We start from the raw sequence: 16,499 nt of genomic DNA, 5'->3' as shown, positions 1-16,499 counted from the left end.
TTTTATTTACCTTTTTATTATTATTTCAAAAACCATTGATCGGTTTCATTCCACATCACAAATATGTACTGCGCTAAAATGTACTGACAAGATGTGAAAATGTTCACAGGGGTATGAGCACTTTTGAAAAGCACTGTAGTCCAAACTTTAGAGAGAGCTTTAAAGTATCAGCCAACATATATTCATTTTCCAGAGATACAATAAAAATTTGAAGCACCCTGAAGACATTTTATCCTGAAAGTAATTTTTTTCTGTTATGTTGATTAGTTTTTTGTTTTTTTGTTTTTGTTTTTTTTGCTTGTTTGTTTTTTACCCTGTATCTATTAAGCAAAAGTAACAAGATGTAAAGCTTTGTTCCAGGATTAAAAAATTTGGAAACTCTTATAGCTCAGCTGAAAAGAGCAGCTCAGGCGGCCTGATACACAGCCTCAGGGACAAGTGTCTATTCACCAGTAATATGAGATATCTTTTGTTAGAGTAGTAGTTCTTGTGCATATTGTTGCCTCTAGGATTTTTTGTATTTATGACAACAATCAGGGTTTGGGCATTTCGGCTCAACGTCAATAGCAGTACCAAACGAGAAGACAAGACTAGAGCTCTCCTGCCATCAAGGCTTTTATTTATGCCAAACCGAAATGTAACACCCCATCTTTCCCTTGCTTGTTTTCCCTCTCCGTGTTATCCCGTCCTGTTTTTGGCTTCCTCTACCATATCTCCCACAGTTGCTGCTGGATAACAAAGCCAGTGTGGAGGGTGCCCTGCAGGATGGGGCGGAGAACTACACAGAGACGCCGCTCCAACTTGCCGCTGCTGCAGGTAAACACAAGCAAGCAGCAAAGGCTGTAATCTAACACACGGGTTCTTATTTCGGTTGGTGGCAAGCTTATTCTGCTTTAATTATCTCCATAGTTCATTATCTTCAGCTACTCTCTTTGATTCAGTAAAGCAGAGCATTACTCTTCTGATAGATGATTTGATGCAATGAGATGTGCTTCCTTAGATAAGTTTTTATCAGTTTGCATTATTTAAATAATACATTTAGATGTTACTGTATTATAATCAGGACCAAATCAGACTGTATATAATTAAATTGAAATACGCCCTTATAACTGGATGACGTTTGGAATAATTGCATTTACTAAAACAGAATTTCATATGTAATCATATTCTATATAATCAGATATCAAATTGGCCATTATGTCTTGTAAAGTGCCTTGACATGACGTTTGTTGTACGTTTGGACAATATAAATGGTCTTAATTGAATAGAATAGGAATAAACTTAGAAATTCAAGTTCGAACTTAAAGCACGACATCTCACGCAAAATCCTCTTTTTTAGCCTTTAAATACATTTTGTTGTGTACTTGGAGTATGTAGGAGAGCAGAAAAGCTGAATTTAGCCTCTCCCGGTGTTGCATAGATATTTTTATATTCTGTTTGGGTCATATTTTTCATTCCATTCAGTTTTTTCTATCATCTGTTACGTCACAGTATTTGCTGCAGAACAGCTAAATAAGGTCATGGACATCCAGCTGATCATTTTCACGTACACGACCATATGTCTCGCTGCGATTTTGTAGTCAAGCTCAAGTATGCTTACGCTGAAAGAGGATAAGTTTGGTTTGGTTGTTGGGTGTATTAACCGACACAATTCATTACATCGTCCCCCAGCATCAGAACCTCTTTAAGGGGCCTGGTTAACTTTGTTTTTCATGGAAATGTTCCCACATTAATGGGGAAATTTATATTTCTCTACTTCAACGACGAGTGCCTTCAGCAACCTCCTCCAGTATCAAGAAGCATTTGCTGAAAGACTTCATCTAATTAAGGGGTCAGTTCCTTCTGTCTATGGAAACGACAGAGACAGCAAAGCGCTAAGCTGCAAATAACGCTAAAATAACAGCAAACTTTATTTTAGACATGAATTTATTGTGTGTTGATATGACGTACTAGCCATTGTTTTGATAGCAGTAGCATCGTGCCTTCTACTTATGTTAGAGCTGTGTGCTGCTTTTAGCTCCTTGAGGACAGAACTGTACTGCGTGTTTTCAATAGTAATACATAAACAATTTTGTATTGTTTCTGCGGCACTAGATTATTGTTATCAAACTGTAAAAATGGCCGATTGGGTTAAAGTGCAGCGCTCTTTGACCTGGAGGGGGCAGGGTGTTAAGTGCCTCAGTAGAGTTGCTCTCAGACGCACCTCAGAACAGGTAAAAGAGGAGCCTGTGGAGATACAATAACAAGGGGTTCAGACCAAAGCATTGTAGTTCCATTTTATATAGACCACACCTGGATGATTTAAATGTGAAAAGGAAGGATTTAAAAGCATATGTCCCCATTAAAAGTAAAAAAAAAAGTAATTAGGTTATTAAGATCCTAGGTTCGTTTCCTGGCTGGCTGATTAAGATAACATAGCGTATTGGTCAATGATTTGACCCCTTGAAGAGTTCTTCTGTTTTAGCTTTTTTTGCAACAAATGTTTGTTCTCAAACAAATTGTAACATCACACAAAACATAACCAGAATAAATATGAAAAAGGAGTTTTTAAATCATGAACTAATTTGGTAAGGGAAAATAATCTATCCAAACCAACTAACCCATCACTTTTTGAGAAGTAACTGTCTCTCATGTTAATTCACACATTAACTATGATTAACCACATTTAGTTTAGTTTAACTAGCCACCCCACGACCTGGTCATCAGTTTCTCAAGGGAAAAGGCTAACCAAATCAACTAAATCCAATATTAAAGCAATGGAACATTATTAGACTGCGATTGATGTTAAATATTGTTGAGCACTGGATAATTCCTTGAGAGAGTTAGCTTAGCTTAGAACAAATGCTGGAACTGCTAACCTAGCTTTGTGTGTAACAAATATTCATATCTTTCCACCAACATACTACATATCTTTACTTCTTTCAATACAAGTCTTAGTGCCATTGATCTGTTGCCTAAAAACTAGCAGAAACAGAAACATTACTGTTTATTTGACATAGCCAAGCTACGAGTATCACTTTTAATTTGTTTTAACTAAATCCTAAAACAGATGTTTTATGGTATGAAAAATCTGTTTCACTAAATCTTTTTTTTTATTTTCAATAAAAGTCTTCACATGGTTACTGGTAACGGCACAATTAAATAAAGTTGTGTTTCAGTAACCTTGTTGAGGGATGGGAAACCATGCTGTCATGGTAACTAGTGATTAAAACTCAAAGCCGCAAGAAATCATTTCATGAAGTTTGAGCTTAAAGATGAGACTTCTGCTGGTTCTACTTTAACTTTATTGAGATACAAAACCTTAAACATTGTACATGATGGCTGCTTGTTTCAATCTTAATAGCTTTCCAGTGAGGATAGCTATAAAGCTACTGCATGAAAGATCCTAAATTTATGTTTTGCATATTAAAAGACCCACTATGGAATAAGCGGTAAAAAATGACTGACTGACTGACTGACTGATGTTAAAAGAGGTTCTTGATGAGCCTCCATGTGCTTGAGAAGCTTTAACTTGAAGATACTGTAGATGTTTTGGAAACATCCACACAAACGAAGGTAAAGAAATAGGAAAAGAATGCTGAGAATGTTTAAATTTTTAACTTTAAATATGAACTGGAGTCTTATTTGGAGGTACGACCAAAATAAATGACGACTGGTTGCTTTGTAATTTAAATGCTGATATTTTCTTTGTTGTGTCTGGATCATTTAAACCAGAGGGGTCAAACTCATGCCCTCGAGGCCAAGTGTCTTTCAACTTTTAGATGTGGCCCTGGTCCAACACACTAGAATCAAACAGCTTAATTACAACCTAAATATGTAGTCAAGTTTTACAGTCCTGCTAATGACCTGATTATCAGGAATGTTGAAGCATTGACTCCTCAAAGACATCCCTGGTTTAAACTACAAGAAAAAAAGACTACACTTAGCAAATGCACAAAGCCAGCACCCAGTTGACTTTGAAGAATTGAAGAAAATATCTTTATAAAATAATAAATAAAAAGAACAAATGCAATCTGAATTTAACACACAACTACACAAATCATAACTCCAACTATAAGGTTTCTGTATACCACATTAAATCTGAACTATTGACCTTTAATATGGGGAAATCAAAGCATCAGTAAGTAAAGTAAAGTAACATGCTTTCTAAATGTATATTTTTCCCTCTTCATAATGCCCCTTCAGGAAACTTTGAGCTGGTGAGCTTGCTTTTGGAAAGGGGAGCAGACCCCATGATTGGGACGATGTGTCGAAATGGCATCTCCTCCACCCCGCTGGGAGACATGAACTCGTTCAGCCTGGCAGCCTCACATGGACACAGGTGATACAAGTCAATCACACACCAGCACTGTAAATCCATCCATCACCACAGTATTGATCCCTTCACACATCCTGCTCCGTTCCATCTGCTTCTCACAGAAGATGTCTCAGTTTCCGTTCAAGGAGAGCAGGTGACGATGAGGTCTGTTCGGCCGCACTTTACAGCCTCGGTGCGACTAAATAAGATAAAACCCATTAGCATTCAGAGCGGTGGGGAAATGGAGTGGAGCGAAGACCGACGGCAGCAGCACAATGCAGCATTATTAAAACAATCAATTATGGAGTGGTGATCACGCTGCGATATGTTGTGAACAGGTTGAAACTGAATTAAGGCTGGTTCTTCTCACACAGATTTTCTTGGAGATAATAGTCAGATGAATTTTAATATCTTTAAACTCATTGCACACACAGTGTATCTCTCTCTACTGCTCAGTTTTACTCTTATTTTAGGTAATTATCATTTTTAAGGATCTAAATGGAGATCAGATTTCAGACAAAGACTGGCAAACAAATAAACTCCACATGCAAAGACTGATTAGCTTGAAAGTGATGTGTCGCTGCACATTCCAACAAGCTCTTCCTGACTGAAGCAGATGGTGAAGCGATGCATTATCGGCCTGGGATCACAATTCATTTATTAAATTTTAAAATCCATTCTTTGTGGATCAGGACATCTGTTACCACTGTTGCCGCAACAGGCTGCATCAATGTTTCCGTGCAAAAGCAGGTCATGGGTTTACACTTTTTTTTTTTTTTACATGATATGTAGGTTTTGGTATAGGCCATATGGGAAGTTGCCCACGGTGGCATTAGAAAGGGGATGTACAAACACCAGATCACAAATATAAAAACCTGTAAAAACTATTACAGAGTACTTTAGAATTATTTTATTTTAAAAAAAGTTTGTTGTTTTCCTGAAATATTTTTGTGTAAAGATAAACAATATAACATGCTGATATTTTTTGACATGTCCTCACGTGTTTAAATTTGTTGTTGTTTTTTTTTTTTTTTGCCAGGCTTTTGTTTTAATTTGTTCCCTATAGCCAATGTTTATTTTGATGTTCTGGATTTAGACCCAGCCACTGCCAATATGCCATGTATTTAAACATTGTGTATCAGGTCATTTCTATTTAAACTGAGGATAAATTAAATATAGAGATACATTTATATATTAAAAAGCAAAACTTGCTGGGGAACTGTGGATTATTGTCCTATTACATACAGGGGTTGGACAATGAAACTGAAACTTTAGGTTAAGGATTTAACCCCGGTTCTCTGAAACATGAGTGAGGTATCTCACTATGGGACACGCCTCCAGCGCCTGTCCCCCAGAAGCTCTATTACATTACGCCAGTCTTGACTGGCAGGCGGAAGTGACGTCCGCTCCCATGGGAGGACTTCCTCCCAGTATAAAAGTCGACGTCACGTAGGTGATCTTCAGTTTAATAAGCACACCTCTTCCTCGCTCCCTGCAAGGAGGGTGATCTGGTGAGATACCTCATTCATGTTTCAGAGAACCGGGGTTAAATCTTTAACCTAAAGTTCTCTTTCAACATTCGTTTCGGTATCTCACTATGGGATATTTCTGCTCCCGTATTGCCAGATAAGCTCACTCGAAGACCAACAGATTGCATCTTGCATTCATGGCAATGTGGAACCCACACCCAGAACCGTGTGAGCCAGTGTGGGCCTGGTGACATCCAGTTTATAGAACCTAGTGAAGGTGTGAGGGGTCGCCCAGTTGGCAGCCTCACATATTTCCTCCACAGGTATACCCTGGAACAGTGCCCAGGATGATGCCACACCACGAGTGGAATGAGCCCGCAGACCAGCAGGGGGTGCAAGGCCTCTGCTCTCATAAGCCATAATAATAGCCCCCACTACCCAATGCGAAAGACGTTGCTTTGTGAGGCTTTCCTTTATGTGATGAAGCCCACGACACAAACAGCTGCTCTGATTTACGAAAATCTGCTGTTTTTTTCACATATAACTGCAGAGCTCGTACTGGGCAGAGCGTATGCAGTCGTTCATGCTCCTGAGAGGAGAACGGTGGTGGGTAGAAAGCCATTAATTCAAGGGCACGGCATGGCAGAGCCGTAGCAACCTTAGGTATAAAGGCAGGATTAGGTTTCAGTAAAACCCTTGACTCACCCAGAAACTGCTTGCAGGATGGGTTAACTGAGAGCGCTTGAATGTCACTCACACGCTTAGCAGAAAGCAGAGCAATCAATAAGGCCGTTTTAAAGGAAAGCACTTTGAGCTCAACCTGCTGCAACGGTTCGAACGGTGCACGTGACAACGCATCGAGTACCATAGGTAAATCCCATGAAGGAGTGAGGCTCCTCGACACTGGACGGAGCCGTCGTGCAACTTTCATGAATTGACACACCAGGGGGTGCTGCCCCACTGTTATGTCACCAAAGCCAACGTGACAGGCTGAAATAGCAGCCAGGTACACCTTCACAGTGGAAAAAGCCAAGCCTTTATCCAACAGTGCCTGCAGAAAAGTTAAAATGTCCGACACAGGGCTTTGCATTACGCTCACCATAGGTTTTGCGCACCAACCCACGAATGCTTGCCATTTACCCTCATACACGTTACGCGTGGAAATGGCCCTTGCATTTTGAATTGTGTCAATAACGCTCTGGGGAAGCCCACTGGCAGCCAGATTTAACCCCTCACAGGCCAGGCCCATAGGGCCATGCGCTCTGGATGCGGATGAAATATTTCTCCGCGTGCCTGCGTCAGGAGATCTCTGCGGAGGGGAAGCCGCCATGGCTCGCCGTGTAGCATCTGAAAAATCTCCGCTAGCCAATGTTTCCCTGGCCCGCGGGGAGCTATCAGAATGAGTGAGTGTTTTCCCTCTCGCACCCTGGCGAAAGTAGGAATGATCAGTTCCAGCGGGGGAAAGGCGTACAGTAGGGCCGGCGGCCATTTGTGCGCTAGAGCATCCAGCCCAAGCGGAGCTTGTTGCTCTGTCAGTGAGAAAAACATCTGAGCATTTTCCCCTGATGCGAAGAGGTCGACTTCCGCTCGGCCGTACCTCTTCCATATCTGGGTCATCACCTCGCTGTGGAGTTTCCACTCTTTGTAGCGGGGATTGCCCCTTGACAGCAGATCCGCGCCTCTGTTCATTACCCCTGGCACGTGAGTCGCTCTTAGCGACAGCAAGTGTGAGCTGGTCCAGATTATCAGTCTGTATGCCAGCTCGTGTAAATGACGTGAGCGCAGACCCCCCTGTCTGTTGATGTAAGCAACCACTGTTGTGTTGTCCGTTCTGACCAAAACATGGTGCCCTTTGATAAAGGGCAGAAAGTGTCTCAGTGCCAGCATCACGGCCAGGAGTTCCAGACAATTTATGTGAGCTGTCTGTGTTTGTGGACTCCAAACGCCGTTTACCATCATCCCCTCGTGAGTGGCTCCCCAGCCTGTCAGCTAGGCATCTGTGGTAATTACCTTCCTCATCAGGATGGTTCCCATGGTAATGCCGGTGTTGAGAAAACTGGGATGCTTCCACAGGCTCAGCGCGTGTGCACATATGAGAGAAACCAGGACACTGCGGTGAGCATGGCGTGTGGGGCTCAAGCTGAGTGACGCCACCCACCTTTGAAACGGGCGCATGTGTAGACGGCCGAGTGTGATGACCCCCAGCGCAGACGCCATCAGACCCAGCAATCTGAGGCATAACCTGTGTGCCTCTGCGAAAGAGTGCCAGACAAGCCTGAAAGGCTTTTACTCGTTCCGCTGAGAGGCGCGCTCTGAACTCGACTGAATTCAGGGACAGGCCAATGAAGGTGATTGTTTGTACTGGGGTTAAAATGCTCTTTTCCCAGTTTATTGTGAATCCCAGGGCTGTCAGATGTAAAGTAAGCATCTCGGCATGCGTCCTGAGCTCCTCTAAAGACTGAGCTGCAATCAGCCAATCGTCTATATACGTCGCCAGACGCATCCCCCTTTCCCTCAGAGGCACGATGGCTGCCTCGGTGCATTTCACGAACACACGTGGGCTCAGTGAGAGGCCAAAAGGAAGTACCAGGTACTCGTATATCTCTCCCTGAAACGCAAATCTGGGGTATTTTCTGTGAGGGGGGTATATAGGGATATGGAAATATGCGTCTTTCAAGTCTATGGAGACAAACCAGTCTCCTTGACGCGCAAACTTTATCAGAGCTGCGTGTGTTAGCATCCTGAACGAATACCGTCTCAGATATGTGTTCAGAGCCCGCAGATCCAATATCGGTCGCAGACCCCCGCCCCTTTTCGGCACGAGAAAGTATCTGGAGTAAAACCCGTCTCTGCTTTTCTCCTGCGGTACCAGCCGGACAGCTCTTTTGTGCTGCAGGGAAATTATTTCCTCTTACAGGACGCGAGCGGACTCTCCCCGGGCGTATGACGGTAATATGCCCTTGAAACGGGGTGGGGCTGTCACAAATTGGAGCCTGTATCCCTTGGATACAGTCTTTATCACCCAATCTGACGCTCCACACGCTCGCCACAGCTGAGTGTTGTTTGCCAGTGGACCTAAAGGTTCTTCCGTGTAAACACTGCGCAACACCGGCTGAGGGATCTGCTGTTCCGCTACAACTGCCAGCTGCGCTCATCCCAGGTCTGCTTCTTCCACAGAAAAAACAGCCTGCTGTGTTAGAGGTAGGGTGAGAGCCCCCCCTTGTGGCCTCATGTGCAGCTGCACGGCCATGTCCTGTCCTTGTGTTATTTTTAACATATTTTTCATGTTTTTTTGTTGTGGCTGCCCCCTCGGCTCCAGGCCTGGATGCGTGCCAGAAAACAACTTTATTGAACATGTTGTGAAGGGGGAAGGTCGTGTTTTTAGACACTGGCATGTGTTTGTGCACTGGTGTGTGCTTTCTGGCCACAGCTGCAGCTCCACTGAGCTCTCGGTGGCTTTGATCCTCCTCCGCTTCGGTCGGCTCTGAACGATGAGCCGCTTGAGCGAACGGCACACGGGGTGCTGGAGGGGGAGGAGGCTGCGCTTTCCTGGGCAGACACAGCTTTAGCGCTTCACCTTCCCTCTTCTTTTCCTCACAGCGTTTTTGCATGGCTGCCACTGTGGGTCCGAATAAGCTCTTCGGGTCCACGGGGGTGTTGAGGAGCTGGTTCTTTTCCCTCTGAGACAGGCTAGAGAGGTTCAGCCATCTAGCTCTCTCCTGAGTGACCATCAGGGCCATGGCTCTCCCGGATGCTTGGACAGCACTTCTGTGGAGACGCAGGCATAGGTCTGTCACCACGCACAACTCGTCCCACAAATCGGCCATCGTTGTGCCAGTCATCTGCTCCTGTAATTCCGCTTGGTAAGCGAGGAGAAGAGATGAAGCGTTTAAGGCTTTAACAGATGCAGCCACCGCCTTGTAGCTTTTCTCATTCAGAGTGGACTGAAAAGAGTCAGCTTTGAAGGGAAGGGTGGGTCCTGCCGCTGTCATGGCTGACTTTTGCGATGGGTGCAGGTGAGATGCCAGCAGAGGTTCTATGGGAGGCAGATGTGAAAACCCGCCGGCCTCCATGCCCGTCCAGTCCAGTGCCGACCCTCCCAGGGCGGGGTTCTTGGCGGTGAGAGGATTGCTCCAGGACCGGGTCGCTTCCTCGAGGCACTCGGGAAATACCGGCAACAGCTGTCTGCCGGAAGATTTGGCTCTCGGAAGCCGCTTCCCCTCATATCGAGATGTGGTAGTTTCAGTGAGGGTTTCCGGCCACTCGATGCCCAGCTTCTTTGCTGCCCTTCTGCAGACATCATGCAGGTCCGTTGCAGTCGGGTTTGGGGAACCGCAGCGGCTGGTGTCATCCGTCACCGAGGGCTTTGCAACCGACTGGATGGCATAAGGCCCGCAGTCCAGCTCGTCGTCGTCAGACCCGAGACTGATGGACTCCATTTCAGATTCGGACTCGGCATTAGCAAGAGTACTGAAACCTGGAAGTGCGGCCTCGTCTTCCTCTGGGTCAGTCAGTGGCGCGACAGCGTCGAGCTGATCACCCCAACTGGCTCCAGCCAAAGTGGGCTCTCTCTCATCAGTACCAGGAAGCTCCGGTGGCGGGGGATTGGCTACCCCCATCAGAGGATCAACCTCCGACAGGCTAGCTTGGCATGCTAGCCTGCGCTGACGAGACTTAAGGGAGAGCCGTGCACAGTGCTCGCAGCTCGCCGGTGACGCCAACGCGTCCTGGGCATGATGCAGCCCCAGACACGAAGCGCAGACAGAGTGGGTATCTGCCCCAGCTATGAGATTGCCACATGTGCAGGTTCTAGATGGTGGCTTGACTCTGTTCATGGTGAGAACGAGTGCAAGTTACACAACTTCGTAAGCTCCGTTAAGGTTGCAGCTAGTTTGGTGACCAGTTGCAGCGCTGCTGTTTGGCGACAGACCAGCGTTGAAAGGGACTCAGAACAGTCGAGCACAGTTATTGAGAAGCGCTCGGCGACCGAGTTGTTAGCTCGCTCTGTGAACAGTTAAGCTAGCTCAAGTTACTGTAATGACCGTCTGAGAGGTGCTTCTGGGAGCGAGAAGAGGTGTTAGACTGAAGATCACCTACGTGACGTCGACTTTTATACTGGGAGGAAGTCCTCCCATGGGAGCGGACGTCACTTCCGCCTGCCAGTCAAGACTGGCGTAATGTAATAGAGCTTCTGGGGGACAGGCGCTGGAGGCTTGTCCCATAGTGAGATACCGAAACGAATGTTGAAAGAGAACACCTGGTTTTAGACCACAATAATTTATTAGTATGGTGTAGGGCCTCCTTTTGCGGCCAATACAGCGTCAATTCGTCTAGGGAATGACATATACAAGTCCTGCACAGTGGTCAGAGAGATTTTAAGCCATTCTTCCAGAGGATAGTGACCAGGTCACTATATTGACCCTGTGGAGCTCCCGACGGACGGTTCTGGTGGAAACAGGAGAGTTGAGGTGCACATTTAATTCTGCCGTGATTTGGGCAGCCGTGGTTTTATGTTTTTTGGATACAATCCGGGTTAGCACCCGAACATCCCTTTCAGACAGCTTCCTCTTGCATCCACAGTTAATCCTGTTGTATGTGGTTCGTCCTTCTTGGTGGTATGCTGACATTACCCTGGATACCGTGGCTCTTGATACATCACAAAGACATGAAACCTCCCACACTAAAATGACAGGTGTTTCTGTTTCATTGTCCAACCTCTGTAAATCAAGTGCTTGATCTAGACATTCTCCTTCAGAATTTTTGGTCAAGAGCAGAATCATTGTTAATCATTGTCCAGGTCCAGATCATCTATGCCCTGAAGCAGCAAAGCAGTTCCAAAACATCACACTACCACCATTTTTGACTGCTTGTGATGTTGTTTTTCTGAAAGGCTGTGTTAGTTTTACACCAGATGTAACAAGATACACACCTTTCAACTTTTGTCTCTTCAATCCACGGAATATTTTCCCAAAAGGTGATCATCAAGATGTTTTTAGGGAAATATGAGACCAGTCTTGTGTTTTATTTGCCCAGCGTTGGTTCTGGCTTTTTTTCCTACTCTCTTTCTTATTGTTGAGCTCTGACCTGGACTGAGACAGATGAGACCAGCTGTACTTTGGATGTTCATCTGGGTTCTTTTGAGACCTCCTGGAGGAGTTGTCAATGCACTATTGGAGTAGAATGGAGAAGGCTCGTTGCTGTTCCATGTTCTCTTCCATATTTGGGCGTTCTCTCAATTTGTGAATAATGGCTGTAGTTTGATGTAGTCCCAAAGAACCGGCTTTGTAACCCTTTCCCAACCAACAGACGTCATTGACTTTGTTTCTCAGCTGTTCGTGGCATGATGTGTGGCGTAATGAGGTTTTTTTAGCCTTCTTCATGTTATCATACAGGGTCTATTTAATTGACTTTGCGCTTCTACAGGTCTGTTGGTTATCAGGTCTGGGTCTGGCTAGAAATTGAACCAAAAGCGGCAATTACTTTTTCAAATAGGGGTTGGTTTGAATAACTTTTTTCTCTCTTAACAAGGGAAATCAACATTTTAAAATTGTTTTTTGTATTTACTCAAAAAATATTTGATATTAAAATGTGGTTGATCTGAAACATGCAAGTTTGACAAAAAAAAGCAAAAGCAGAAGAAATCTGTTAGGTGGCGACAACTTTTTCAAATCATTGTATTTCTACTGAATCTGGTTCTGATCCCTGTTTGGGGACATATTATGATTCTTGATCAAACCAACATAATCCTGAGCAACATCCTGCTGTTGGATATTTATTGGAGTCATATAAGGACCTTTTTATTAATATTTATAGCCAATTAGAAGCTAACAAAGCCAATACAAATGGCAGGTATCAAAGGTCATGGGGCAGAGGGATTCGTTTTGTACCTGAAACAAATGTGGCCTGACATAATCAAAACTGCAAACATCTAAAATGGCAAAGAGGCTAAATGAGCAGCGCCTGTCTTCGTCTGCTTGGTCTTTTCTTTAGTGCTTTCTATCTCATTGTGTTTCTTTAATTGTTGTTTAACTATTTAATGCGTTTGCTGCAATGTACCTGCTGTGTTTGGAGTGTTATGCTTTTAAAATTTTAATTTAAATTTAGAATTTATTGATCTCAAATTGGAGAAATTGTCCTCTGCATTTAACCCATCCCTTAGGGAGCAGTGAGCTGACCTTGTGTGGGGCCCAGGGAGCATTCAGGGTCTTGCTCAGGGATCCAGAGTGGCAGGCTGTGGGATTTGAACCAGGGTACTTGTGGCCTCTCCGGGATGCAAACGCCCTGCTCTCTAACCACTAGGCCACCACTCAACCCTTTTTCAAGATGTCTATTGTAGTATTGTGCTTTTTATTTCTATGTTTTTGTATTTTTCTGTATTGTATTGTTCTAGGTTTGATTTGTTCTAGATTTGTTTCCCTTTTTGTATATTTTCTTCCACGAAATGGTGGTTAATTAATCCTTTTGCAGTTTTGGTATAGAGCTCTCTGCTACAAGACTTCAGGTCTATTGAAACATGGTTTCTAACTCCAGTAAATAATATTTTTTTGTTTACCCATGGTGCAACTCAGCATTTTTTATCTGTATTTACCTTTCCCCATCCTTTTGACCTCTTCCACCTGTTTCCCTCCTGTATAGGAATGTATTCAGGAAGCTCCTGTCCCATTCGGAGAAGGAAAAGGGGGAGGTGTTGTCCCTGGAGGAGATCCTGGCCGAGGGTTCGGATCCCGGGGAGAAGAGGCTGGCCCCGCAGGCCAACTGCAGTGGGACGCTGCGAACAGGAAAGGCCAGACTGAGGGCCCTGAGAGAGGCCATGTACCATAGCGCAGAGCATGGCCATGTGGACATCACAATTGACATCCGCAGCTTAGGTCAGATTTACTAATGCATGCCTCACTGGCACACATGTCCCACTCTGTGGTGCCTCCAGCTGTCCTGCAGATGTGCTCATGCTGTGCCCGTCCTGTCCCTTCCTGTTCCCACCCTCTGCAGCTCACCCAACCATAAAACAGGAGCCTTTCTAACTGAGGCGATAATAGTCTGGGTCAAAGGTGTGAACAGGATGATGGAGCTTTGTCCTCGCTGCTCGTGTTTTAAATGTGGCTGTCTTCAGCTTTTCACCACATTCATCTCAAGATTTTAGTCGGTGTTGCACTATGTTATTCTTTCAGTTTAGGAAACCATCGTATTGGCTTTGATACAAAAAGCTGTCAGGTTTGAAGACTGGGCTTAACATTAATAAAAAGGAAAAGGAAAGTATAAACAAATTAGTGCTGATGAAAAACTTACTCCATTATGTAACTCTTTAAAGGCTTTAAGTGCATTCATTCTGCACTGTTGCTTCTTGCATGTAAGAAACCTAAAAAATCTGACTTAATAAGCTATTTTATTGCGAATCCAATGTCATTTATATGTAGATGCATTGATAATTTCAATTGTTTCTCCAACGATTAAATGTTCTCCTTCTACAAAGAACCTAACGTTTGGGACTTTTGTAAGAATTTCCTGACATGAACCACAATATGACCTAGAAAACACTCATTTAAACAACATGTGAGTTGATATTATAAAGTCTCAAAACATTGCCTTGTGTCACTGCTATAATGAGTCCCAAATCATGAAGCTACCACCACAGATAGCGCATACCTCCTACACTGCAATGTATGTTTTTCCTCTTTTAAAACTTCCATTACCAGATTCTGCTAAAATATGTGAAAGACAAAGTATTTATGAAGATTTTAAAGCCCAATCAAGTTAGTATTTGGAGGCTAGATGAGTTCCCTAATTAGTGATTGTTTCTGCAGAATCATCCTCTTATTTTTTAGCAGGGCAGAGAATAGACAACCATTCTTCTGTCTTGCTGTGTTTTATGCTTGATTCATTTCCATCAATCACATTAGAGCCATTATTAACAAGAACTTTTAATTAAATTCAGATGCTCCATTTGTTTTCCTCTGATTTTCCACGATTCCAACACTCATGCACTCGCCCTTGAGCTGGCATTAAGTGATGAAACATGGTCGTTTTGTCTCCTGTGAATCTCCCCTTGTTTTGTTTTTTTTCATTTATCTGTATTCACTCTGGGTTTTTTGTGTTCTCCCAGGCGTTCCTTGGACGCTGCACACCTGGCTCGAGTCCCTGCGTACCTGCTTCATCCAGAACCGCCGGCCGCTGATCCAGGGCCTACTCAAAGACTTCAGCTGCATCCAGGAGGACGAGTACACGGAGGAGCTGATCACACACGGGCTGCCGCTCATGTTCCAGATCCTCAGAACCAGCAAGGTCGCTGGGGGCTTCCCTTTTTAACAACAAAATGCTTGTTCAGACTACAGACAAAAGACAGGCTGGCTTGTTGGGAATACAAACGGAATCTATTAGCTTCACTCCAAACTGCATTTTCATTTATTTGCATGAATGTAGCAGAACTAGCTGAGGGAAAACAAAGAATTTAAAACTGTAACTTGGAAAGTTTTTCTCCTTAATGCTGCCTCTGTTGTGTGTTTGCAGAATGAGGTGATAAGCCAGCAGCTGTCAGTCATTTTCACCCAATGTTACGGACCCTTCCCCATCCCCAAACTGACAGAGATCAAGAAGAAGCAGACCTCACGCCTGGGTAAGTCAGCACAAAACCTTGAGTTGACGACTCTTTTTATCTTAAATTCTCTCTTATAACCTGGAGTGCTCCGGTTGAGTCTTGAAAAGTCTAGAATAGGCTTATGGTGGGAAGCAGAGCACTAACCCCTTTTGGACGTATGAATTAGTATTGATCCTCTTTCCCTCTGTGGTGTGTATGCGCCAAACTGGTCTAAGTACGTATACCAGATGCTGGTTGATACATACAAGTCCTTCTCAAAATATTAGCATATTGTGATAAAGTTCATTATTTTCCATAATGTCATGATGAAAATTTAACATTCATATATTTTAGATTCATTGCACAGTAACTGAAATATTTTAGGTCTTTTATTGTCTTAATATGGATGATTATGGCATACAGCTCATGAAAACCCAAAATTCCTATCTCACAAAATTAGCATATTTCATCCGACCAATAAAAGAAAAGTGTTTTTAATACAAAAAACGTCAACTTTCAACTAATCATGTACAGTTATGCACTCAATACTTGGTCGGGAATCCTTTTGCAGAAATGACTGCTTCAATGCGGCGTGGCATGGAGGCAATCAGCCTGTGGCACTGCTGAGGTCTTATGGAGGCCCAGGATGCTTCGATAGAGGCCTTTAGCTCATCCAGAGTGTTGGGTCTTGAGTCTCTCAACGTTCTCTTCACAATATCCCACAGATTCTCTATGGGGTTCAGGTCAGGAGAGTTGGCAGGCCAATTGAGCACAGTGAGACCATGGTCAGTAAACCATTTACCAGTGGTTTTGGCACTGTGAGCAGGTGCCAGGTCGTGCTGAAAAATGAAATCTTCATCTCCATAAAGCTTTTCAGCAGATGGAAGCATGAAGTGCTCCAAAATCTCCTGATAGCTAGCTGCATTGACCCTGCCCTTGATAAAACACAGTGGACCAACACCAGCAGCTGACACGGCACCCCAGACCATCACTGACTGTGGGTACTTGACACTGGACTTCTGGCATTTTGGCATTTCCTTCTCCCCAGTCTTCCTCCAGACTCTGGCACCTTGATTTCTGAATGACATGCAGAATTTGCTTTCATCCGAAAAAAGTACTTTGGACCACTGAGCAACAGTCCAGTGCTGCTTCTCTGTAGCCC

The 16,499-nt window shown here is 44.0% G+C and overlaps 1 protein-coding gene across 1 annotated transcript in view; it reads left to right on the top strand.

Annotated features, from left to right (window-relative positions):
• LOC124882870 (ankyrin repeat and BTB/POZ domain-containing protein BTBD11-A) overlaps nucleotides 1–16,499 on the top strand; it is a 252,363-nt gene that overhangs the window by 225,641 nt on the left and 10,223 nt on the right. Inside the window, exons 8-12 of the mRNA XM_047389489.1 lie at nucleotides 723–816; nucleotides 4,186–4,321; nucleotides 13,402–13,634; nucleotides 14,867–15,045; nucleotides 15,271–15,376. Of these exons, the coding sequence (XP_047245445.1) occupies nucleotides 723–816; nucleotides 4,186–4,321; nucleotides 13,402–13,634; nucleotides 14,867–15,045; nucleotides 15,271–15,376 (748 nt within the window). The remainder of the gene's footprint in view (nucleotides 1–722; nucleotides 817–4,185; nucleotides 4,322–13,401; nucleotides 13,635–14,866; nucleotides 15,046–15,270; nucleotides 15,377–16,499) is intronic.

This window comes from Girardinichthys multiradiatus, chromosome 17 (genome assembly GCF_021462225.1).
Source record: "Girardinichthys multiradiatus isolate DD_20200921_A chromosome 17, DD_fGirMul_XY1, whole genome shotgun sequence".
Taxonomy (NCBI): Eukaryota; Metazoa; Chordata; class Actinopteri; order Cyprinodontiformes; family Goodeidae; genus Girardinichthys; species Girardinichthys multiradiatus.
Note: the sequence above shows the minus strand (reverse complement) of the source record. Positions and strands in the feature narration are given on the sequence as shown.